At 36.1% G+C, this 25,710-nt stretch overlaps 1 protein-coding gene across 1 annotated transcript in view; it reads left to right on the top strand.

Annotated features, from left to right (window-relative positions):
- Positions 1-25,229, top strand: part of LOC123549890 (5-oxoprolinase-like) — a 58,097-nt gene extending 32,868 nt beyond the window's left edge. The window contains exons 17-34 of the mRNA XM_053546508.1: positions 24-161; positions 673-811; positions 1,214-1,326; positions 4,199-4,262; positions 4,952-5,052; positions 5,855-5,891; positions 6,269-6,379; positions 6,635-6,736; positions 7,882-8,056; positions 8,361-8,545; positions 9,354-9,500; positions 12,773-12,907; positions 13,151-13,300; positions 14,130-14,204; positions 14,975-15,057; positions 16,749-16,909; positions 18,276-18,373; positions 23,695-25,229. Coding sequence (XP_053402483.1) covers positions 24-161; positions 673-811; positions 1,214-1,326; positions 4,199-4,262; positions 4,952-5,052; positions 5,855-5,891; positions 6,269-6,379; positions 6,635-6,736; positions 7,882-8,056; positions 8,361-8,545; positions 9,354-9,500; positions 12,773-12,907; positions 13,151-13,300; positions 14,130-14,204; positions 14,975-15,057; positions 16,749-16,909; positions 18,276-18,373; positions 23,695-23,865 — 2,185 coding nt within the window. The 3' untranslated portion in view covers positions 23,866-25,229. The remainder of the gene's footprint in view (positions 1-23; positions 162-672; positions 812-1,213; positions 1,327-4,198; positions 4,263-4,951; positions 5,053-5,854; positions 5,892-6,268; positions 6,380-6,634; positions 6,737-7,881; positions 8,057-8,360; positions 8,546-9,353; positions 9,501-12,772; positions 12,908-13,150; positions 13,301-14,129; positions 14,205-14,974; positions 15,058-16,748; positions 16,910-18,275; positions 18,374-23,694) is intronic.
- Positions 25,230-25,710: the final 481 nt, after the last annotated feature.

The following is a 25,710-nucleotide window of genomic DNA, read 5'->3' as shown; positions in this document are numbered from 1 at the left end:
TGCATTTGTATTACTTTCTACAGAAATCAGATTGAAACAGAAGCCTATTTACATATGCGGTATGATCGTACAGACTGTGCTCTCATGTGCTCTACTGAGAACCATCCAGCAAAACAGGGAACCAGTCGCTATGGTGACTTTAGAGCAGCTTTCCAAGAAAGGTAAACATTTTTAGTAAAGTTCAAGCTTATTTTTTCCACATGTTTAAAAGTAAGTGGAAGTTTCAAGCTTTGATGTTGAAATTGGCAGCCCAGTTATGTCATTGAAGTAAGTTTGATCATACAGGCATAGCATGTTTTGTCACTGACAATTTGAATTCAGTTTTTATTCATGTGTTCATGCAGTAGAGTAACAGGTAACTTTGGTTATGTAACTTGTATCATACTTAGTTACACTTTGAACTTCATCACTATTTAAGCATTTTTATCAGTGAGTGTTATTTATGTAATAGGAGCAGTGAAAACATAAATTTTTGTTTGTGGCTAATTTTCATTGGTTGGCTGGTTGAATCAATTCACAAAATTTAATCCCAATGAGGCAGTAAAATTCCCATTCATTTTATGTTCAGTTGTCAAAATCCTCACTTTTGTATCCCCGTGAAATAGCCGCATTTGCCAAAATTATGAAATTTGTACCGATTTCACTGTAGTACACAGGCTATTTATATGACAGGTATCGCACAGAGTTTGGGTTTACCCTGCCAGACAGACCGATCATTGTAGATGACATACGTATCCGAGGTGTGGGGAAAGCTTTAACACAGGGTGAACATAACATTCCAGAAGCAACTGGACCTCCTCCTGTAGAACTGGTCAGTATTGTGAAACTGCATAATACTATAAAATTTATGTCCTTCATGTGAGATTCATTCATAAGATTGCAATGTAAATGTCAACCCATGAAGTAAATGGTAAGAAATACTCTAAGTACAATTTACATTTGTATGTTACCTTAAAAATTTGAAGTCAATAAATACTTTTCCTTGTAAAATAGTCATTTTGGCACAGTTTTGCACCAGAAAATAATAATATCTATTCACATTGTTTAGACATGTAGTTACACATTCAGTTTCCCACAACTTTCCCATATGAAGGAGGTCAGACTGGTCATTTGTTCACTTTGTATTACCTAAAGTGTTTACTTTACAGTATTTGAATTATGGTACATGTACCCTCTCACACTGCTGTTCTGAGCAGTTCTGTTTTCTTTTCAGGTGAGTAGCTGTTACTTTGACAGTGGTTGGCAAGACACAAATGTATATATACTGGAACACCTTGGAGCTGGACATGTCATTGATGGACCTGCAATCGTCATGAATGGAAACAGGTATGGGATGCTTTCAGAATTTCTAAAGACATTGTTTTCAAATATTTATATGTATGAGCACTTGCGCTTCACAGGTGCACGAATTATTGCAAATGCTTTATTTTAACTCACTTGAAAAGATTGCATAAGGTGAGCTATACTGATCTGTCAGCACCCTACCGTTGATCTGTCAATTTCCATTCACACTATACTCAAACGATATCTTCTCTGACACCATTTGGTGGAAGTTGATGAAACTCGGCCTGGTTGTTTTTTATGCCCCCGAAGGGAGGCATATAGTTTTTGAACCGTCTGTCAGTCTGTCCGCAATTTTCGTGTCCAGTCCATATCTTTGTCATCGATGGATGGATTTTCAAATAACTTGGCATAAATTTGTACCACCATAAGACGACGTGTTGCGCGCAAGACCCAGGTCCGTAGCTCAAAGGTCAAGGTCACACTTAGACGTTAAAGGTCATTTTTCATGATATTGCATTCGTGTCCGGTCCATATCTTTGTCATCGATGGATGGATTTTCAAATAACTTGGCATGAATGTGTACCACAGTAAGACGACGTGTCGCGCGCAAGACCCAGGTCCGTAGCTCAAAAGTCAAGGTCACACTTAGACGTTAAAAGTCATTTTTCATGATAGTGCATTCGTGTCCGGTCCATATCTTTGTCATCCATGGATGGATTTTCAAATAACTTGGCATGAATGTGTACCACAGTAAGACGACGTGTTGCGCACAAGACCCAGGTCCGAAGCTCAAAGGTCAAGGTCACACTTAGACGTTAAAGGTCATATTTCATGATAGTGCATTGATAGGCGTGTCCGGTCCATATCTTTGTCATTCATGCATGGATTTTAAAATTATTGGGCATGAATGTGTACCACAGTAAGACGACGCGTCGCGTGCAAGACCCAGGTCCGTTGGTCAAAGGTCCTAAACTCTAACATCGGCCATAACTATTCATTCAAAGTACCATCGAGGGCATGTGTCATCCTATGGAGACAGCTCTTGTTTAATTTTTATCTTCCAAATGTGTTTAGACAATTCTCTTTTGTCTTATAAAGGAGTACCAAAGCTAAAACTAGAAATAAGTTGAAACAAAATGTAAACTTCTTGCCTGATCTTGAAATAATTTCACAAATGGTCATCTACCAAGATTGTACAAACTTATTTAGTTTGTCAAAAACATGGCTCCCAGAGGGTATGGTCACTTCTCCTTATATAGAGCAATCTTGAAAAATCTTGTCAGAAATTGGGGGCCCAGTTTTGAAATAATGTTAGACAATGATCCTTGGAGACCCTTTGCCAGGATTATTGAAATTAATCTAATTTGTTGAAAAGGGTCATTAGAGGGTGTTGCCACTTTCCCCACTATATAAAGAGTGAAAAACGTTTCTTGTTAGAAACTGCTTGACAGATTTTAAGATAATTTTGCACAATTATTCTTTTGGTAGCTCTTCAGGAATGTTTTTCAGATTATCCAAAAACCCATGGTGGCCATAGGTTAGAATAGAAAAATCTTCAGACAACATGAATAGCGCTTGTCAGGTTTTAGTATGATATTACAGAAATGCTGTATTAGTGACAAAACAAACATTGCTGCCAGTGGGTGTGGTTACTTTTTCTTACTGCACATAGTGGAAACTTTAAACGTCTTAATTCTTGTCAGAAAAAATATGTGTTTTTGTTCCAATCACAAAGACATTCTGATTCCTCAAAAAACCTCTGCACAAAAGGGAAACTAAAGTGTCGCAACAACATTTTCTAGACTTATTTTTCATTTTATCAGGAAATAATTTCACAATAATGTTTCTTGGTTGATATCAACCAAGTATGCTCATGTTCTTCCATTAAAAAAAAAAACAACAACAAAAACGTGGCTGCCAGAACTAAATAGAAAAATCTTTTTTTCAGAGACAATCTCTGTATAAGTCACTGGTGCAACTTGTAATTTATTTCATTGGAATATTTCTTTGTTGGCCTTCTACTCAGTTAGTTCAAATGTATGTTGATTTGTCATAAAACAGCAACAACAAAACATGCATGACTGCCAGGGACATATCTAGTTTTCTCTATATGGCTGTATGGAAAACTTGAAAATCTTTTGCATTATGAATCTGCAGGCCAGATTTTAAGTAATTTGGTAGACTCTGAAATGTTTTTTTTTGTTGTACCAGTCTTAGCTGTGAAACTTCTTTGAGCAATGTAGGGTCATAACGGCCCTCTTTTATGATAGAAGGTCTTGTACTCCACACGCTTGCTCCTAAGTTTTGTTTTTTTGAATGGATTATTAATGTATACTTTTTAGCTATCATAAAAATGTCTTTTCTCAGTTGAAGAAAATAGTGCAGATCCTATACTAATTCGCAGTATTATACTTGATATTTATCACATGCTGAAGATTTTTTACATTGATTAGGGATAAGTCTTGGTGCTATGGTCTTCGGACTTTGTAAGAAAAATTGTTGTAACTCTGAGAATAAAATGGAAAACAACATGAGTGCTTTATCCTTGAACATTATAAGTTATTTGAGTTGGAGTAACCAATCATACCTGTCCCAAACAACAGAAATATGATGGCCATGACCCACAGGGGCTCTATCGTGAGCTATTCCCCAGAAACCTCAAAACTCATTGGTGCCCCGTGATTACAACGGTTGCCATTCTTGAAAAAACATGCTAGACTGGGAAGCTTTATGATAGATGACCTGGTATAATTTTGTTTGAGAGTGTATATCAAAGGTCAAGGTCACAGTGACCTCTAGACTGACAGTAAGTAAAAAGGTTGAGATGGAAAATTTCATGTCCTCCAAAAGGTCATCATTTGCAGGGAATGGTATGTGGATTACAAGTAGCTCTTACTTCTTCTTTTATTTACAGCACAATACTGGTGGAACCAACCTGTCAAGCTGTAATAACCAAGTCTGGTGACATCAAGATCACAGTAAGTAGAAAATGCTAATTCATGTATTATAAGACATTTTAATTGAAGTAATTCATCCTCCACCTTTGTTTCATGCTAAGAAGTATCAAGTGTTTTCAAGTAATAAGTATTTTGCTGGTAAGTTAACTGACCATTACTGAAATTCTTATGAAAAGCTGTGTAAAATCCGTCAACAGACTTGCATTAATTTTCACACAGGACCCGCCTTTGCCGTGTGGTTAAAGATGCTGGCATCGAATCACTTGCCCCTTTGCTACTGTGGGTTGGAAACCATACCAGACGTGTAGAACTATTCCATATTCAAAAGTCATCTACCTACTTTGTTGAAGGTTGATGGTTCTACCCAAATGTCCACCTTAGCCTAAGAAAGCTTGGGTCTTCAGCCACTGTGAAAAGCTGCGAAGTAGCATGTGACCTATTATTGGTCTGCTATGACTAAAACCCAACAAATGAATCGAAAAAAATCTTCAGTTAATACTATAAAATGGTTAGATTCTGTTACTTCATATTGTTTTAACTTTAAAGCTGTGCAGAAGTAAGAACATTGTGGTTGGCAATTTTGTTTCCTTTTGATGTAATTTGAATTCCCCGAGAAGTACTTTTTAGATCTAACTGCTTTTAGTTTCAATTTAGGATGCTGTTTTTAACTTATCATTTCACATTTAAACAAAATAGTTTTTCATTTTCAGATAGGGTGTGGTATGGTAGAGAAAGTTGGTAAAGATTTAGATATGATCCAGTTGTCTATATTCTCACATAGGTTCATGAGTATAGCTGAACAGATGGGCAGGTGAGTATTTCATGATTGTAATACACCAAGAGTGATAGTAAGGATAGATACATAAAGCATTGTTTGAGGCAACTTTTCTGCAACAACGTTTTTCCTTGATTTCTCTTTAAATATAAAAGAATACTGTATTACACATCATTCCAAAGAACTCTGAGCATGGCGGTTGTAGGAAAATTTTTAATTTGATGGATCATCAGAAAAGATTTTGATATGGTATTTTCTTAGTAACTTTTGACCATTGTTGACTCGGAAAGTTTTGTCTTCATTTGTTGATAGATTGATATAAGACTTTTAAAATATCTTGATTAGTGTAAAAGAATAAAAGCAATGTTTCCAGGTGAAGATTTTACAAAATTTGTTAAAAAAATAACAATTAATCAGTGGAAGAAATATACATGGGGAAAAGTTCAAATTTAGCATTAAAGATATCTTAATAATTAAAAAAGATCCTGTGACTTTCCCTGCCACCCTCCCTCAAACTTAACTCACATATAAACATCCTCCTGCAAGAATATTAACAAAGGGTTTAGGAGATATAGATTGGACACAAAATGGAAGGCTCAAACCTTTGACCTTGAGTTGTGACCTTCACCTTGAGCCGACATGGGTTTGCACATTGTCTTGATGTGGTGATCATTTTTCCATAGTTTCATGAAAATCCTTCAAGGGGTTTAGGTGATACAGAGCAGACATGGAATGTTACGGATGGACAGCTGGAGACCATTCCTATAACCCCCACCCCCCAGTCCCACCACCACCATTTGTGGCTGGGGATTTACAAACAGTAATGTGTATTTTTCAGGGTGTTACAAAGAACTTCAATTTCTACAAATATAAAGGCAAGTTTTTATTTTGCCACGCATCTATTCTATTTATACTTTTTTCCATTTTTGTATATAGTATATTCTGAACTTTGAACTGCACTGTATTTGTGTCATTTGATAGGATAAAAACAAGCTGGTGCACTTTAGATAAGTTAACAGTACTATTATTCGTAAATTGAGTAAGAATATTGGCTGATTAAGTATATTCTACTTAATTCATTTGATTATTACATTAGAAAATTGAAGATTATAAATATTTGTTGTTTGTATTGTTACAAGAGAAGGCCTGTGGGAAGGTATAACAGTAATATACAGTAAATTTGTCAAAGGCCAAGAACATATAACACTTCATGCTATACACTAAATTGATATTGATTATTAACACTTTGCAGGAGAGGTTAGATTTCTCATGTGCTATGTTTGGTCCAGATGGAGGGCTGGTTGCTAATGCTCCCCATATACCCGTCCACTTGGGAGCCATGCAGGAAACTGTACAATATCAGGTCAGTTATCACACGGAAACTTATACAATATCAGGTTAATTATCACACAGAAAATTCATTAATCACATAGAAACTTGTACCATATCAGCTCAGTTGTCACACAGGAACTGTGCAATATCAGGTCAATGAACACACAGAAGAAGTCGGCTGTCTTCCCAAACTGACATTTTGTTCTAATTTCAACTTGTCTCAAGCAGCCACCTGCCTTAAGAAGTCATACTGTGTCACTCCTAACTTTTGCCATTTCTTTCACAGATGAAAACATTAGGAGATGATATAAAACCAGGTGATGTGATTCTGTCCAACCATCCTCAGGCAGGAGGCAGTCATCTGCCAGACCTAACAGTCATAACACCGGTTTGTATCAGTTATATTAATTTCAGTCAGTCCGTTTGTTAACCAGGTTTTCAACGAAAACCTGAGTTATTAGATTGGGGTATGTCGTTGGTCGGGCGGGCGGATGGGCGGCAGTGTTTCCGGTCAATAACTTTTGTTTCGGTAAAGATATTTGAGTAAAACTTGGTATGTATGTAGCTTATATCAAGACAAAGGCTGGGATTGATTTTGGGGTTTCTGGTGTCAAGGTCAAGGTCACTGTTACTTAAAATAGAAAAAGGGTTTCCGGTCAATAACTTAACTTAGGAATGAGCTATCATGATGAAACTTGGTGTATAGAAAACATATATAAAGTAGTAGCTTGGGATTGATTCTGGGGTTTCTGGGATCAAGGTCAGGGTCATTGTTACTAAAAATAGGGTTAGGGTTAGGGTTGTGCTTTAAAGTGGTGCACTGTGATTCAGTATACTTTTTTATTCTTATGAAAAGTGTTGAAAACCTGGTTTCGTGGCATTGTCGCGTTTCTTGTTTAGAAATAGTTTAAGATATAACAGTAATTAGTTATAATAATTAGAATAATGTTCTTGGATTCTGTGCCAATATTAAGTTGTTGTTAATAGGTAACTAAGAACTCTTTCTCATATATTAATGGAGCTGGAAATTGACTGTATGCACAATATAAATTTGCTCAATTTATCATAAAGAATAAACATGGTTGAAACATTAATCTTACATACTCTGGATTTATAGTCATATGTTATTCCTACTGATGGAAAGTAAGTCTAAAGATGCTCAGTACTCAACCCTGGCAAAATTAAGTATTCAACTGACTAGTCAATAGTGCCAACTATGGACTGGCAATTTATATATGGAGCCGTGTAATAATACATTATGTTGAGAAGACAGAAAATGTGGAATAGATTTTTGCCTCTTTATGATGATTATTTTCTTGCACCCCCCCCCACACACACACGCCTGCTCTACACTCTTACCTGTTGGTATAGCTTTGAAACAAGCAAAAGATTGTTTAGGCATGTAAATTTCATTAAAGATATTTTACCCTGCTGGATATCACCTTTTTGTACAATGTTGCTTGAAAAAGCTGGTCACAAGATCACCTTGTATCATCTAAGAAAAGGATGATGTCAAAGTAACATTTGTTTCAGGTATTTTACCCAGGTGAACCACAGCCGGTATTTTTTGTGGCCAGCAGGGGCCATCATGCAGATATAGGGGGAATAACTCCGGGGTCTATGCCACCACATTCCAAGTACCTACATGAGGAGGGTGCTGTGTTTAAGTCTTTCAAACTGGTCAAAAGTGGAGAATTTCAAGAGCAAGGTTAGTTCATATTTCTTGTAATGTAAAAAAGAATGATTTGCTTCAGTGCGCACCTAGTTTGTTGATGACATTAAAATTTTGGGTCTCCTTTTACGTCATTCATATTTGGTTGTCCACCACTGACATCAAATTTCTGTTGTCTTTTTGTATAGGGGCATTTTTAGCTTTGGCAATACAGATAATAGGGTTTCGATAAAACAACCTGTAGGCAAAAAACACAAACAAACAAACACATAATAATGCTATTAAACACTGTAGTTAATTATTTTAACATTTATTTCACATTTCTGTTATTTTACTACAGCTGTGACAGAAGAACTGAATGCCCCCTCTCAGTATCCAGGCAGTAGTGGAACACGTAATCTCCATGATAACCTCAGTGACCTCAAGGCTCAAGTAGCAGCCAATCAGAAAGGCATCAGGCTTATTAAAGGTCTTATTGATGAGTATAGTCTAGATGTTGTGCAGGCTTACATGGCACATATACAGGTAACACATACTTTAATCCCTACTGTATTAATAAAATCTGTAAAAAGACCCTTTGGAAGCACAGAATGCAACCAAGAAGAATAATAGTAGACTCTGTTTGATTGAGTCTGTTCATGAGAGGTAATGGAATTGTGCAACACCTCTCACGCCCCCTAGCACCGGCTTAAGCGGAACTCTATTACATATATGTTGAATGAACATCATGATCCCAAAGGACCAGAAAATATAACAACACTGAATTCTCGGTCAGCTCAGGACTCAGGAAGCAACTAGTCAGGAAAACATCAGGCTGACTAGGTCTCATTGATGCATATGGCCTAGATATACAGGTTTACATGGCGCATGCATGTACTGGTAACTTATACTTAAATCTCTGTGATAACCTTCTAGTGACCACAAGATCCAGGTGGCAGCTAACCAGAAAGGCATCAGGCTTATTAAAAGTCCTATTTATGAGTATGGCCTAGATATTTTATCAGGTTACTTGTTGTGCATATATGTAACACATTTTGTTTATGCTTTTGATATGGTCATGCCACTTACTACCTTTTATATCTTTCAGCTAAAGCAATTATTGGGTAATGACTTGAGCACAGATCTTGTATATTAATTTGGACAAATCTTGAATTTTCATAAGAAAATCTCTGTAACTATCATGATAACAAAATGAGATCAATTTTTTGAAAGAAGATGCTTTATTAACTTCTTACTCAGAAAGCATCTATGTGTTTGCTAAATTGATCAAGGTGATATGTGATATCTTGTCAGCCAGTTATGAATCTGTTTCTATTATTTCATTGTTCTATAGAATAATGCTGAAGTGGCAGTGAAGGACATGTTAAGAGAGATAGCGAGGAAGACTGAATTACGTACAGGCACTACAACACTACATGCTGTAGATTACCTGGATAATGGTGCTGAAATCAACCTCAGTGTCATCATTGATGGTGCTAAGGTTAGTTTTATTTCTACTTTTTTATGCCCCCGAAGGGAGGCATATAGTTTTTGAACCGTCTGTCAGTCTGTCGGTCTGTCGGTCTGTCCGCAATTTTCGTGTCCGGTCCATATCTTTGTCATCGATGGATGGATTTTCAAATAACTTGGCATGAATGTGTACCACAGTAAGACGACGTGTCGCGCGAAAGACCCAGGTCTGTAGCTCAAAGGTCAAGGTCACACTTAGACGTTAAAGGTCATTTTTCATGATAGTTGGGCGTGTCCGGTCCATATCTTTGTCATCGATGGATGGATTTTCAAATAACTTGGCATGAATGTGTACCACAGTAAGACGACGTGTCGCGTGCAAGACCCAGGTCCGTAGCTCAAAGGTCAAGGTCACACTTAGACGTTAAAGGTCATTTTTCATGATAGTGCATTCGTGTCCGGTCCATATCTTTGTCATCCATGGATGGATTTTCAAATAACTTGGCATAAATGTGTACCACAGTAAGACGACGTGTCGTGCGCAAGACCCAGGTCCGTAGCTCAAAGGTCAAGGTCACACTTAGACGTTAAAGGTCATATTTCAACATAGTGCATTGATTGGCGTGTCCGGTCCATATCTTTGTCATTCATGCTTGGATTTTAAAAATATTGGCCATGGATGTGTACCACAGTAAGACGACGTGTTGCGCGCAAGACCCAGGTCCGTAGGTCAAAGGTCCTAAACTCTAACATTGGCCATAACTATTCATTCAAAGTGCCATCGGGGGCATGTGTCATCCTATGGAGACAGCTCTTGTTTCAAGTGCATAATGTTGAGGTATTGTGTTGAATTATCTGAACAATGGTGCTAAACTAAAGCTTCAAGTCAACATTGATGGTGCTAATGTTAGTTACCTATGTTTTTAGCTCACCTGTCACAAAGTGACAAGGTGAGCTTTTGTGATTGCGCGGTGTCCGTCGTCCGTGCCTGCGTGCGTCCGTCCGTAAACTTTTGCTTGTGACCACTCTAGAGGTCACATTTTTCATGGGATCTTTATGAATGTTGGTCAGAATGTTCATCTTGATGATATCTAGGTCAAGTTCGAAACTGGGTCACGTGCCATAAAAAACTAGGTCAGTAGGTCTAAAAATAGAAAAACCTTGTGACCTCTCTAGAGGCCATATATTTCACAAGATCTTCATGAAAATTGGTCAGAATGTTTACCTTGATGATATCTAGGTCAAGTTCGAAACTGGGTTACGTGCCATCAAAAACTAGGTCAGTAGGTCTAAAAATAGAAAAACCTTGTGACCTCTCTAGAGGCCATATATTTCACAAGATCTTCATGAAAATTGGTCAGAATGTTCATCTTGATGATATCTAGGTCAAGTTCGAAACTGGGTCACGTGCCGTCAAAAACTAGGTCAGTAGGTCAAATAATAGAAAAACCTTGTGACCTCTCTAAAGGCCACATTTTTCATGGGATCTGTATGAAAGTTGGTCTGAATGTTCATCTTGATGATATCTAGGTCAAGTTCGAAACTGGGTCATGTGCGGTCAAAAACTAGGTCAGTAGGTCTAAAAATAGAAAAACCTTGTGACCTCTCTAGAGGCCATATATTTCATGAGATCTTCATGAAAATTGGTCAGAATGTTCACGTTGATGATATCTAGATCAAGTTCAAAAGTGGGTCACGTGCCATCAAAAACTAGGTCAGTAGGTCAAGTAATAGAAAAACCTTGTGACCTCTCTAGAGGCCATATTTTTCATGGGATCTGTATGAAAGTTGGTCTGAATGTTCATCTTGATGATATCTAGATCAATTTCGAAAGTGGGTCACGTGCCATCAAAAACTAGGTCAGTAGGTCAAATAATAGAAAAACCTTGTGACCTCTCTAAAGGCCATATTTTTCATGGGATCTGTATGAAAGTTGTTCTGAATGTTCATCTTGATGATATCTAGGTCAAGTTCGAAACAGGGTCATGTGCGGTCAAAAACTAGGTCAGTAGGTCTAAAAATAGAAAAACCTTGTGACCTCTCTAGAGGGCATACTTGTGAATGGATCTCCATAAAAATTGGTCAGAATGTTCACCTTGATGATATCTAGGTCAAGTTTGAAACTGGGTCACGTGTCTTAAAAAACTAGGTCAGTAGGTCAAATAATAGAAAAAACGTGACCTCTCTAGAGGCCATACTTTTCATGGGATCTGTATGAAAGCTGGTCTGAATGTTTATCTTGATGATATCTAGGTCAAGTTTGAAACTGGGTCAGTTGCGGTCAAAAACTAGGTCAGTAGGTCTAAAATTATTAAAATCTTTTGACCTCTCTAGAGGCCATATTTTTCAATGGATTTTCATGAAAATTGATCTGAGTGTTCACCTTGATGATATCTAGGTCAGTTTTGAAACTAGGTCACATGCGGTCAAAAACTAGGCCAGTAGGTATAAAAATAGAAAAACCTGGTGACCTCTCTAGAGGCCATATTTTTCATGAGATCTTCATGAAAATTAGTGAGAATGTTCACCTTGATGATATCTAGGTAAAATTCAAAACAGGGTCACGTACCTTCGAAAACTAGGTCAATAGGTCAAATAATAGAAAAACCTTGTGACCTCTCTAGAGACCATATTTTTCAATGGATCTTCTTGAAAATTGGTCAGAATTTTTATCTTGATAATATCTAGGTCAGGTTCAAAACTGGGTCACATGAGCTCAAAAACTAGGTCACTATGTCAAATAATAGAAAAAACGATGTCATACTCAAAACTGGGTCATGTGGGAAGAGGTGAGCGATTCAGGACCATCATGGTCCTCTTGTTTATTAATGAAATTTTCTTCCAGCATATTCAGAAGTTCAGTAGGTTTTGAATTTAGCACCAGTGATGAAAGTTTATACACTGGTAAAGAGAAAATCATTGCTAAAGAGACAAATATGACATTGCTAGGGTGTATGAAGGCTGCTGTAGATTTTGTTACTGTAGATTTTGTTACTAATTAACTCAAATCAATCTGAGTCTATACCTTAATCAATCTGAGTCTATACTCTTTCAAATGATTTTAACGAATTGGATTGAATGTTAAATCTCCTGATGATCAAATAGGTTTTCACTACAGTTAACTTACTATTTTATTGTGAAATATTGTTTCATTAATCAGTATTCTTTGAACAAAAGGTTAATTTACAGAAGTTTCTCTAACATTGCTTACCAGATCTAGATGAAAATATTCTTTAATGTTTAAGTTATAGAAAAGCTACAGTACCAATGAAAATTAATATGTTACTATTTTGTATAATGTAGGGAACAGCAGTGTGTGACTTCTCAGGTTCATCCTATGAGGTATATGGAAATTTGAATGCTCCAAGGGCAGTAACTCTGTCAGCACTGATTTACTGTCTGAGATGTATGGTCGGCCATGATGTCCCACTTAATCAGGTATGATATAAAATAACTTAGAAGATTGTGATGTCCTGCTTTTGGGACTACCCTCAGTATAATTTCTGATAACTAGCCTTCTTTGAACATGAAAACAGATTGTTTCCTTTAATACTTAAATTATAATGATTACCCAGTTTTAAGCAACTAAACATGAAACTCAGAAGTGTATTTTCTATGCTATGTAATTTTTAAGTTAATTAACACATTAGATCGGTATCCTGAAAGGTTTGCTTGTTTCAGGGCTGTTTGAAGCCGGTATCTGTGATAATACCTGGGGGAAGTATTCTAGATCCTAGCGAGAATGCTGCAGTGGTAGGAGGCAATGTGCTTACCTCACAGAGAATTGTAGATGTTATACTCAAAGCTTTTGGAGTGTGTGCTGCATCACAGGTAGTTATAATTGTAGAAAGACCCTTTAAAACATTTTAGCGGGGAGTCAGGTCTAGTTGATAAGGTGTCGGCCGCTCAATCCAGGGGTCGTGGGTTCGAGCCCCACTGGGGTTATGACCATGTACTGGTTTTTCCAGGAAGCAGACTCGAGCATGGTTCCAATAAGCTTGAAGCGTTCATCACAATCGAGCTAAAACAAATTAGTATAAACTAAACTAAAACATTTTCAAACTGTAAGTGAACATACCTTTACCTTAACATGTCTGCCTGTATGTTTAGTCAAATTTACAGAATATTAGAATTAAACTTAGTGAAATATTCTGCTCAATGTTAACTATTTAGGCAGAATTGAGGCTCTGCCAAGTTAACACAACATCAATAACCGGAGAACCAGATATTCCTACCAGCACCTATGACCCATGACAGACTATTTCTAGCATTTTGTGTTTTATAGATAATGGAAGGTTGGTGGCCTTTAGAAGGTCATTGGTTTTACCAAGGTACCTGCCTTTGCATGAAGCAATGCCCAGAGGGGCACCTTTGGTCATCCTTCACCATCAAAAGCTGGAAAAGCTGCCTTATGACCTAAACTGGTGTGACTGAATCTGAATTGATCAAAAAAGATAAAGCAGTTGAATTCTTACACACTTCCTTCTTAACATAGCTTATGAGTATACACATTTGAATGAAGTGATATATAGACTCAAATGAATGAGACCACCGTAACAACGGTTGTCTTTCATTTATAATTTGAAGGTAGTATGGATAGCAAACATGGTATTTGTGTGATAGATGACAATATGTAACAGAGAATCTACTATATTTACAGGGTTGTATGAATAACATTACATTTGGAGACAGTGAGTTTGGTCACTATGAGACTGTAGCTGGAGGAGCAGGGGCTGTACGTCATGTTGACTTTTATTTTAGAAGTTATTTTCAATTAGTGCAATATTTTGTGTCCATTGCAAACTCTGAAGTTTGAGTGTTATCAGTTTTCCTACTTAATGCATTTTCTTAGATATTTCCATCTGCAGTCCGTGTCACTCAGTTCCCATTGAAGTACATTGATATTGTAGCTGTCTAACATATATTAGATTGCAGATGTTGATTGGTCACTTATAATACAAATGTCCTTGTGTGAGATATGTGGAATTTAACAGACGGTTTCTGAACAGATTATTCAATTGAACATAAAACAAAAAACATGTTTATTGTGAAATCAATAGTGGGGGATGAATTTTAAAAGATTTCCTGATTGACTGTGTCAGACCACAAACTAAATGCATGATGATTAACTAAAATTCAAACTAATTTGTTCTTGAAAAATCTAAATCCATGAATTTATATCCCCACAAAAATAGCTGTTGGGTCAGAACAACACAATTTCTCAACAGTCTTCATTAGAAGATGGTATTTTATTTATTTCACTTGAACTTGGATAATTCGAATGCCTCTTTTCGCTATAACTTGTTGTCAGGTCCTAGCAAAATCCCTTTATAATGTATAATTTTCGATGGCTCGAACTACGATAACTCTAACTAATTTTGCCTGTCCCATCGAGTTCGGGAGAATTAAGTTCTGCTGTAATTAGCTGGAGATTATTTCATCTTGTTGAAAAGTGAGATTCTTTCCCAGTATTTGTTTAATAAATAATGGTACTGATGTTTACAGGGACCGACCTGGAATGGGAGAAGTGGTGTTCACACTCATATGACAAACACACGAATAACTGATCCTGAAATCTTGGAAAGAAGGTAATTGCTTTTAGATTCATTAAGTCCATGACACTTTTTTTCATGCCTTGGAAGGGAGGCATCTCTCTGCTCATTAATCAGGTGTTCAGTTTTTCGAACTGTCCAAGATGCTTCATGTCTCATCTGTATTCTTCTGAATTATTCTAAGGATTCCAATGAAACAATTGAGAATTTCAGTTACTGAACCAAATATGAATTGTATATCCTTTCATGTTTTTAGCAATAAATGTCCTTGTTATAGTAAAAGAATCCATTTTCCACATCAAATAGAAGCAAATCTTCAGTTTCAATAGCTTTTCAGAATAAATATGATAAAATTACCACAAAATACATTTAGACCTGCTGTTGATATTTCACTAATGTTTTGATTTTCTAGAATTATGTGTAATATTAATCAAATTTATGATCAAATGCATAGAGAGATTTTGAAGAAAACCTCTCTTAAATAAAATGAGAATCAACAATGAGTGGAAAAAGAACTAAATGTTTATTTCATAGCTATTACCTCACAGTGTTAGAGCCATCTGCTTGTCAGGTTCAGTTTTGATTCCTGCAGGTAAAATAAAGTGTTCAATTATAACAACACATATCACAGCTTGAATTTAGCATGCATCCAGTCAGGTATTGATGAAGTCATTATTGGGTCCAAATTTATTTTTGGCGGTGATGAGATATCACATGCAAAGTAGTTGGTAAAAATAGATGCACATTATTCCTGAAAAATTGGGTTTGATGGAGGCTTGATTGAAATTATTTACTTAATAATATGCAGGCAGTTAGTCCTATGGGGTGTGCAGGATAAATGATAGACTGTTACTTTGAATAAACTTTTAATGTTAAAATACATTATTTGTAAAGCTTAGATGATAAGTTGTTTAGTCTATAGGAACATTAGATGTAATTGCTTAACACTTTCATTATGATTTTCAATTTCCGATTTCCATTATGACTTTATAATTGATGTGGCATAAATAGGCATTTACTATCATGTGTTTAAGCTTAAGTATTTGAAGAATAAAGATGACTTTTGTACTTGCCCCAGGATCCCAAAAGTCAAGGTCATTAAGGATGACATCTCCATCCAACCCCTATAAGATTTTAGCTTGACTTTTCAATGAATATGAAGTTGAACTATTGCACTTGCCAGTTCATTGACATCAGGGTCCATATCCAGATTTGGTTAAGTTTTTGTATGTAAACTTGTATCTCAGTAAGTAGCCCACCAGCTTAGCTCAGTGAAAAAGCTTGTTTACACTAGGGGCCACATCTTTGATTTTATCTTCATAAAACTTGGTCAGAATGTTATCATGAAGTCTTGGATTGTTTCGAATCTGAGTCACGCAGAGTCAAAAACTAGGTCACTAGGTCAAATCAAAGGAAAAGCTTGTTTGCACATTAGAGGCGACTTTTTTGCTCCTATCTTCCCAAAACTTTGTCAGAATGTTTGTATTCATGAAATCTTGGATGAGTTCTAATCTTGGTCATGTGGGGTCAAAAGCTAGGCCACTGGTATAATCAAAGAAAATGCTTGTTTACACTCAAGAGGCCATATTTTTGGTCCAATCTTAATTGAAAATGGTCAGAATATTTGTGTCCATGAAATCACTAGGTCAAACGTGTTTACACTGTTATGGTGTGTTACTCAGGTGAGCAACCTAGGGCCATCTTGGCCCTCTTGTTTCAATTTCCAGGTATCCAGTAGTGCTGAAGAGATTCCATCTGAATCCAAATACCGGAGGGAGGGGGCAGTACTGTGGAGGTGATGGAGTGATTAGAGAGTACTTGTGGAGGAAATCTCTCACTCTGTCTGTCCTTACTGAACGGCGAGTCTTCAGCCCATATGGACTTCATGGTATGTATAAAATTAGAGAGATGGTAAAATTTTGTGTTTCAGTATCTTTTCTGTAAAATCATCAAACAAATACTGAAAAAGACTGGGTAAAGAAGTGCCAGCAAGCCCCATTTTACTTAGAATTGGACTTGAAAATAGACCAGTATGCTTCAGATTTAAATAGCCTCAAATGAAGTTTTGCTCAACTATCTCAACAGCAGTCTTCAAGTGCCATGGTGTGGCTGTAAAAAGTGACCCCCTGTACTTGAATTTAGTGTTATTATATTTTCTGGTCCTTTGATATCATAGAATACATTCAGTCTTTATAGCTTACCTGAGCACAAAGTTCGCAAGGTGTGCTATAATGATCACCCTTTGTCCATCGTCCTCATCAGTGGTCAATTATTTGACTGTTGATGCACTAGTGGTCACATATTTGGCCCAATCTTTATGAAACATGGTGAGAATGTTACCCTCAATAAAATCTTGGACAAGTTCATTACTTAGTCATCTTGGGTCAAAAATTAGGTCACTGTCCAATTAATAGGAAAACCTTGTTAATACACTAGAGGCCACATTTCTACAACTTTCTCAGACAGTTTGTCTCTATGAAATCTAGGTCAAGTTTGAAACTGGGTTATCTGAAATCTTAAACTAGGTCACTAGGTCAAACCATAGAAAAACCCTGTTAACACCCAAGAGGCCACATTTTCCATTTGATCTTCATAAAAAATTGTCAGAATACTTGTCTCCATTAAAATATGGCTCAGTTTCGAAACTGGGTTACCCCACTAGGTCACTTGGTCAAATCAGAGAAAAACCTTGTTAACACTCTAGATGTCACATTCATAAAACTTTGTCAGAATGTTTGTATTAGGGTTTATTTGGGGGTCTTAAACTAGGCCACTAGGTGAAATCATAGAAAAACCTTGTTTACACTCTTAGAGGCTTCGTTTTCTATTGATCATCATTAATCGTGGTCAGAATGTTTGACTGAAATCTAGTTCATTTTTGAAACTGGATTATCTTTGTAAAAAGCTACGTAACTAGGTCAATCATAGAAAGACTTAGTTACTGGTTTCCCATGAAAAGCCTTTTTTATGCCCCCGACATCTACTGATGCGGGAGGCATATAGTGATTGTCCTGTCCGTCCGTCCGTACGAGGTTAACCAAATGGGACCGTTTCATCTAGCATCAATACCCCTACTAATGCAGATGTAACCTGTGACCATTCCTCATCTTCAGACATCACCTGACCTCAGTTTGACCTTGACCTTGAACTTGACCATGTTTTGGACTTAGGTTGCTTTGTTTTGACAAGGATGCCACCGGGGGCATCAAGCATTTATTGAACGCAGCTCCTTGTTTAATGTTTTATTCCTGCAGGTGGTCATGATGGACAAAAGGGATTAAACCTGATGATCTACAAAGATGGAAGAATTGTGAATGTATGTGGGAAAACATCTGTAGACTGCAGTGCAGGGGTAAGAATTATTTTCTAGTTTACCCTTTTCAGTTGCAGAGCTGGATTTATACAAGTTACTCAGGATCATAAATATCCGCATGAACATAGACTGGCTCCCATCCCTATGTTTGTTCTGTCACATTTCTCAAATATAAGTTTTCTTCATTAACAGTGGATCATGCTGGTTGTTTCTATTATGACATTTTTTTATTCCACCTGGCTCCAAACATAGGGTGTGTATGGTTTAGCCATCAGATAAAAATGTGCTATTTTAGAGGCTTAAAATTTACTTATAAAATATTTGCAGTATTTATGAAGAAAATAACCATGCAGCCAGGGAGCCAGGCTAACATGAACAGGGAACACATCCTCTTCATGGAAGTTCGAAATATTATTACCTTAGCTGTTTGTATTTTGCCTCTTTTCTAAGGAAGTTGTCGCTTATACATTGAAAACAGATACTGAAAGCTGATATTGCTCTAAAAAAGTTGACAGTTTGAACATAACAGGAATACAGGAATAGTTGTATGTTGGTTTGCTTAGTATGTGTTATGCAGGTGGTGGTAAGTTCAAATCTTGGACTAGGCATAATGCTTTCCATAATGACTGACTGAAGGTCTTATTTCTGCCATCTGTGTGACAAGTGATTTTTTAGTATTACGGCTTAACACTTGAAAGTATTTCAGGAATACTGATTATGTTAGGAATACTGATAAAAAAAATGGTGCAAACCAAACAATAAGGATGAAAAAAAGCAAGACAGTTGTATACTATAGGACAATATTTGGTTGCCCTTTTCAACAGTTTTTAAGTTTCTGGAAATAACTGCATGATGTTTAAAGCCAGATGCCACTAGCTGTGCAAAATGTTTCCACCAAATCCAGATTATGTAGTAAAATTAAGCCGCGCCATGAGAAAACCAACATAGTGCGTTTGCGAGTCTGATCAGGATCCATGTTGTTCGCTTTTAAAGCCTATTGCAATTAGAGAAACTGTTAGCGAACAGCATGGATCCTGACCAGACTGTGCAGATGTGCAGGCTGGTCTGGATCCAGGCTGGTCGCAAATGCACTATGTTGGGTTTTTCATGGCGCAGCTCAACTTTACAAATGATGCACTCTTCATCTTGCATAATTACAAAATTCATTTTATTACATTCCATTCAATCTTTTGATCTTTTTCTGCGTAAATAAAATTTGTTTGCATTGTAATATGTTACCTGTGTGCTACTTAACTTATAAGAAGTTCCTCTGATATATCAATAAAATTAATTGTTATGTTGCAATATTGTTTCATGTGATTCTCATAAAGTCCTGCCAAACATATTGCATGTAAATCAGATGTAGGTAATGTTGCTCATAAACCTTTTGCTTATTGATTGTTTAGCATTACAATTCAGTTAGCTTTAGCTTGGAGTAAGTTCTCTGTTCTTGCTACTGGAACAGAGCCCACCAACTCAGTTCATTAGGGAAGCACAGATCTACCGGCAGCTGGGTCACGAGTTTGTTCCCCTGGCGCGGTATGTTCTCCATGACCATTTTATAGAAGACATTGAATTGTGTCTGAAATTATTTGTCCTCTACCTTTGACTGGAAGTGACTTGCAGAAAACAGAATTGTACTGGTAGTTAATTCAGGAACACTGGTTAGGTTAGCTGCCCACCATTACATAACTGAAATACTATTGAAAAATGGCACTACACCCACAACAACAAAAAAACTAATGGAACAGTTTTTAGTCAAATTGTATTTTCCTTATAATAGTGGTTATTTGAGAAATTTAAATGTGCATGATTGTAAGTAATCTCTTACTGGAGAGAGAAAGACAGTTGAAACAGTTTAACCTTCACCCTGCTAAATTTCTAAAATGGATTTGGTCCATCATTCAGTTTGGGTAGTACCACTTATTATTCAAAGGGGTATTCACTGAAAATTTACTGACTGAATAGCGAACAGTGCATGTATGTGCAGGCTGATCTTGGTCTGCACTGGTCGCAAAGGCAGAACCACTTGCCAGCAGCAGGCTAAAGGTAAAAGAAAGCAAAAACTGATGTGCAGCAGTAGAAATATAATCAAATATGTTTTTATGTGCATTATATGTATCATTTACTTTCAGAACAGAAACCTAGGCTAATGAACTATAACAACATGCATCTCTAAAAATACTGTAGTTATAGATGCAGACCTGCACAGAATAACAGTACTAGCTCTAAACCAGTTAATTGCTATTTCAAGCGTTAAACACTTGCAGTTTATTGTAAACCATGCTGATGTACTTGTGCTGAAAATCAATTTTGGATGGTTACAATGCAGTTATGGATAAACTATGAAGAATACAAATGAATGTCTGTGAAGTCAGTTATTGTTATGCCCCCAGATACAAAGTATGTAAAAAAAAATAATGTTTGGGCTATACATGTGTTTGAGTCGGGTATGTCTGTCCATCTGTTAGTCTGTCTGTAATCCTTTCCAGAGGTATATCTTCAAAACAGATCAATAGATTTTCAGATAACTACATGTACATGTTCACAGTCATGATATGATGGCAAAAATCAGGTACTACATCCAAGTTCAATGTCACACTTGGAGGATAATTGTCAGAAAGCTTGGCTTTGTATCCACTCCATATCTTCTAAACTGCTAGAAAGATTTTTATGAAACTGCCAACAATTGTTTACCTCAAGACAATAGTGCACAATCAATGTTCATGTTCATGGTCTCTCTGGGAGGTCAAAGGTCAAATAGCATTATTTCACACTGAATAATTATTTTCAAATAACTACAAATAAGTGCTCAACATGATATACAATGAGAATTGTGCATGGCACAGGTCCATATGTCCAAGGTCAAGGACACTAAAGGTCATAGGTCAAATACTTGAACTTTGTATCTGCTCCATATTTTTTAAAGGGCAGGAAGTATTTTCATAAAACAAGCATCAGTCTTTTACTTTTTGAAGAGCAATTTTAGCAGTAAGCCCAGGTCACTACATTAAATGCCAAGGTCTTACTTGGAGGTCAAATGTCAATTAGGTAAACTTCATGTCATCTTCAGATCTTATGTACCACTGAAATGATTTTCATAAAACAAGCTTAAACTGTTGACATATCAAGGCACAAACCTGGTCCACAAGTCGAAGGTCAAGGGCATACTTGGAGGGTATAGGTCATGATCACGACATTTTGCCTTACCAGTATCAAAGCGGCATCTTGGGTATTTCTCAAATTCAATGGTAGATTTAGTTGTTTTGGCTGTATTTTGCTATGTCCCACGTTCTTATAAACCTTGTTAGCCTTTACGACAAAAGTGCCATCAGGCAGTCTTAAATAGTTAGTGCTCCGGGTCTTTTGAGATTGTATAATATAGTTCTGCTGGTGTGGGTCAGTATGACAGATGTTGTGCATTTCATTTCTTCCCACGAGCATACTCAGTCAGACATAGCGTCAAGCTATTGTTTTGCTTGGTTGCATTAAATCTTTTGAAAGGATCTTTCTATAGAGTTGTTCATATTTTAGTCTGCACTGGCCATAAAGGCCAAAATTCTAACAGATCTTTATCTAGTGTCATTTTCTTTCATATTCAGCATTCAAACAACACAGTAAAGTATATATTTATGCTGTTATGTTATTCCCTGTTTATTTATGTACAATTTTGTCTTGTTTTTTACACATGATGTGAAGTGTGTTCAAGCAACACACCTCTTCATTTTTTCCAGGCAAGTATTTAAGTATATACACATTGCAGTATGTGCTTTTTATCATTTGAGCCACGCCATGAGAAAACCAACTTAGTGGCTTTGCGAACAGCATCCACGCAGTCTGGTCAGGATCCATGCTGTTTGCTAACGATTTCTCTAATTGCAATAGGCTTTGAAAGCGAACAGTATGGATCCTGACCAGACTGCGTGGATGCGCAGGCTGGTCTGGATCCATACTGGTCGCAAAGGTTGGTTTTCTCATGGCTTCATAGGAAAATATTTTGTTTTCCTGATTGGCAGTTATCTGAAGATGTCAGCATGTTTTTATAAACATATAAAAAGATTGATTAACAAAGATGTCTACATGGTATATTTAGTTTCAAAGGAATACCTCTGTGAAACAATCAAACCTGCTGTAGCTGTTTGTTTTGTTTCTTTTCATTCATGATGTAAAAACTACACATACAGGAATCTAAAACCAGTGTTTTGTAAGTCCTTCATGACAAAACTAAAAAGTAAATAATGATATATACTCTATAAGTGGACCATATCTCAATGTGCAAAAAAAAAAAAATCTATACAAAATGTGAGTTACATTTGCTTGAGAGAGGCAAAAAATCTTTTCGTCTTTAATCCCTCTGCTATGAAAGAGCTGTTTTGATAGACAAACAATACATCAACATCTGTATAGGTAACACAGGTAAAACAAACCTGAATAAATGTTTTCTAGGACTACTTCAAACAAGTAATATAAACAAAAAGCTGCAGGCAATGAATCATATTAACAAAGTCTCAAACATTTTTTTCTAGGGGTCGAAATTGGATGTCATTAATATGACTTTCAAAGTAATGTTTTTAGTCTGAGAACAAACAGTGATAACTTCAGTATCATTGCAAACATATTGATGTTATTGTTGTGAGATAATTTTTATGTTGGTGAATAATAAATGAAGTTACCTAGGATGGCATGTAATCATTACACCTCTTAGTACACCATTCTTACCTCCTTGGACAGAGGTTAAGTGCGATGGTCTAGAAGTACTTATAAAGTGTTAGGCATACCTTTCTTCATCAAGTACTTACTGAAATAAGTAGGCAGTGTTAGTGGTTATGATGTTGATGGAGTTATTATCAATGTTAAAGCCGTGCCATTATTAGGGAAATAAAAATTACGAATTCTTTATTACCGTTTATATGCTTTTTAGTATGCAGAGTTTAACAGCATTGCCTGTGTGTAATGAAGCTATGGAGAAAATGTTGAGTAGGCAAGAATACGTAATTACAGTGAAAATGTTGAGTAGGCAAGAATACGTAATTATGGAGAAAATGTTGAGTAGGCAAGAATACGTAATTACGGAGAAAATGTTCATTTGTTGAGTAGGCAAGAATACGTAATTACAGAGAAAATGCTGAGTAGGCAAGAATACGTAATTACAGAGAAAATGTTGAGTAGGCAAGAATACGTAATTACGGAGAAAATGTTGAGTAGGCAAGAATACGTAATTACGGAGAAAATGTTGAGTAGGCAAGAATACGTAATTACGGAGAAAATGTCAAGTGTCACTACCTAATTTGAAAAGTTTAAAAAAAAAAAAAGAAAACAATTTGTCTATACATAACTTTATTTTAATGGTGTATTTTCAGGATGTGTTTTTACTGCAAACACCTGGCGGGGGTGGATATGGGACGGTAGATGGGCAGACAGATGAAGAACCAGACAGAAAGAGGAGAAAAGTAGGAAAACAAACGTCTACATTGACCAAGGTGGGGACAGGCAGCTTGTATGACTACAAAAGGTCGCAAGAATCTGTTTGAAATAAAAGATATCAATTTTTAGTGATGAAAAATAATTGAGAAACTTTATACTGTAAAGGGAGGAATTGTTGCGTTAGTCTTCCTGAAAATGAATTCTTGCAAAATTGCTGTAATTTTTCTATGTGTTTAACAAGTTGTTCATAATTATTGTTGTGAATATTTTACCACAAATCCAAAGTTGATTTCAGATATAGCAAAGTTTTAGCCTTGCGAAAATATCTGATTTTACAATTGTTAACTAGTTATAGATCAATGACATATCATTATGTTGAAATGCTGCTGGCACATTGTATTTGTAAAAATGTCTTTGTAATAGTCCTAGCTGACTAGATCATATCTTGTTTTTGCACACTATCATTTCTGAATTAATAATTATTTTGATAAATTTATTACAGAAGTGATTTAGTTACACCAATACCCAGTTTTAAAAAATGTGCATTTAATATCTTTGCTCTGCTGAGAGTAATGACAGAAATTATTATATGGGCCTTTAAGTGGCAGAGGCAAGTTTCGTACTTTTTGCCTGGATTCCCACAGAATTAAATTAATAGATGAATTTTGTAGGCATTCATCTGGTTATTTCTGATGATTAATCGTAAGGATTCTTGCAAAATGAGTATTTTTGTGTAAAATTATTGAATGCGTGATTTGAATTCCCAGACTCTGAAGCGATGGATGAGTGTGCTCTTTTGGTTATTTTTAAATAATAAGCTGATACTTAACTCGTTTTCATCATATAAACAACGGAATGAGCAGACTGAAAATGACATGCGATGAAGCAGTAGGTATGGGCTAAACATTGTCTCTCCACACAACATCGTTGCTTCTCACAAAACTAGATTTTTATATATTTTTTCTGATATTATTCTCAAAGTGATCTGCAATATGTCATTATTAAAATACTAAGATTCATACACTGTTTGCAGTTTGTTTACCTTGCTTGTAGTAATAATTGTTGTATCTGGCATATATCCTACCTCTGTTTGATAAATTATTTGATTGAAATATACTTCTTAATATATATTTATGTAATAAGCATATACATATTTTAGGGATCTGGTGTTGTTACTTCATTTTATGAAAAATGGTGTTTTACGCATGTTTCAGTTTGATTAATATAATCATTTGTAATATAAATGGTTTATGTATGGTTTCATTTATTATTTATTTCTAATGAAGATCTGTATTTTAATTCTTATTGTTAAACAGCTGTTTAAGTCTGGTTTATGGTTTTACATATATTGAATATATCACCATTTTACATTCTTCTTATATCCAAGGTTATGTTATATGGCTGATGCTACTACTATTGAAATAATTCAATAAACAGATTATTTATGTGAAAAGTTTCATTTCAGTTATTAAACGTGCCTTCTTGTCCCTCATGGCTAATATAGTGTTGATGGTTGATTTTTACGCCACCTGAGCACAAAGTGCTCAAGGTGAGCTATTGTGATCACTTGTGTCCGGCTTCCTGCGTCGTGGGAATGTTACCCTCAATAAAATCTCGGACGAGTTCATTCCTGGGTCATTTGGGGGTAAACAAATTAGGTCACTTTTGAATAGGAATACCTTGTTAATACTATAGAGGCCACATTTTCTACCTCATCTTCATAAAACGTTTTTAGAATGTCTGTATGAAGTCTAGGCCAGGTCTGAAACTGGGTTACCCGAGATCTTTAATTCAGTCTTTAGGTAAAATCATAGGAAAAAACCTTGTTAAAACTCCAGAGGCCACATTTTCTACTTGATTATCATAAAGTCAGAATGTTTTTCTGCACAAAATATAGAACAAATTTAATTATTTTTAGACTCAGTCTGGCTTATCTGAGATCAAGTTTTTGG

Source organism: Mercenaria mercenaria, chromosome 6 (genome assembly GCF_021730395.1).
Source record: "Mercenaria mercenaria strain notata chromosome 6, MADL_Memer_1, whole genome shotgun sequence".
In the NCBI taxonomy this organism is placed as follows: domain Eukaryota; kingdom Metazoa; phylum Mollusca; class Bivalvia; order Venerida; family Veneridae; genus Mercenaria; species Mercenaria mercenaria.
The sequence above is the reverse complement of the archived record's forward strand: the minus strand, read 5'-3'. Positions and strand labels throughout refer to the sequence as shown.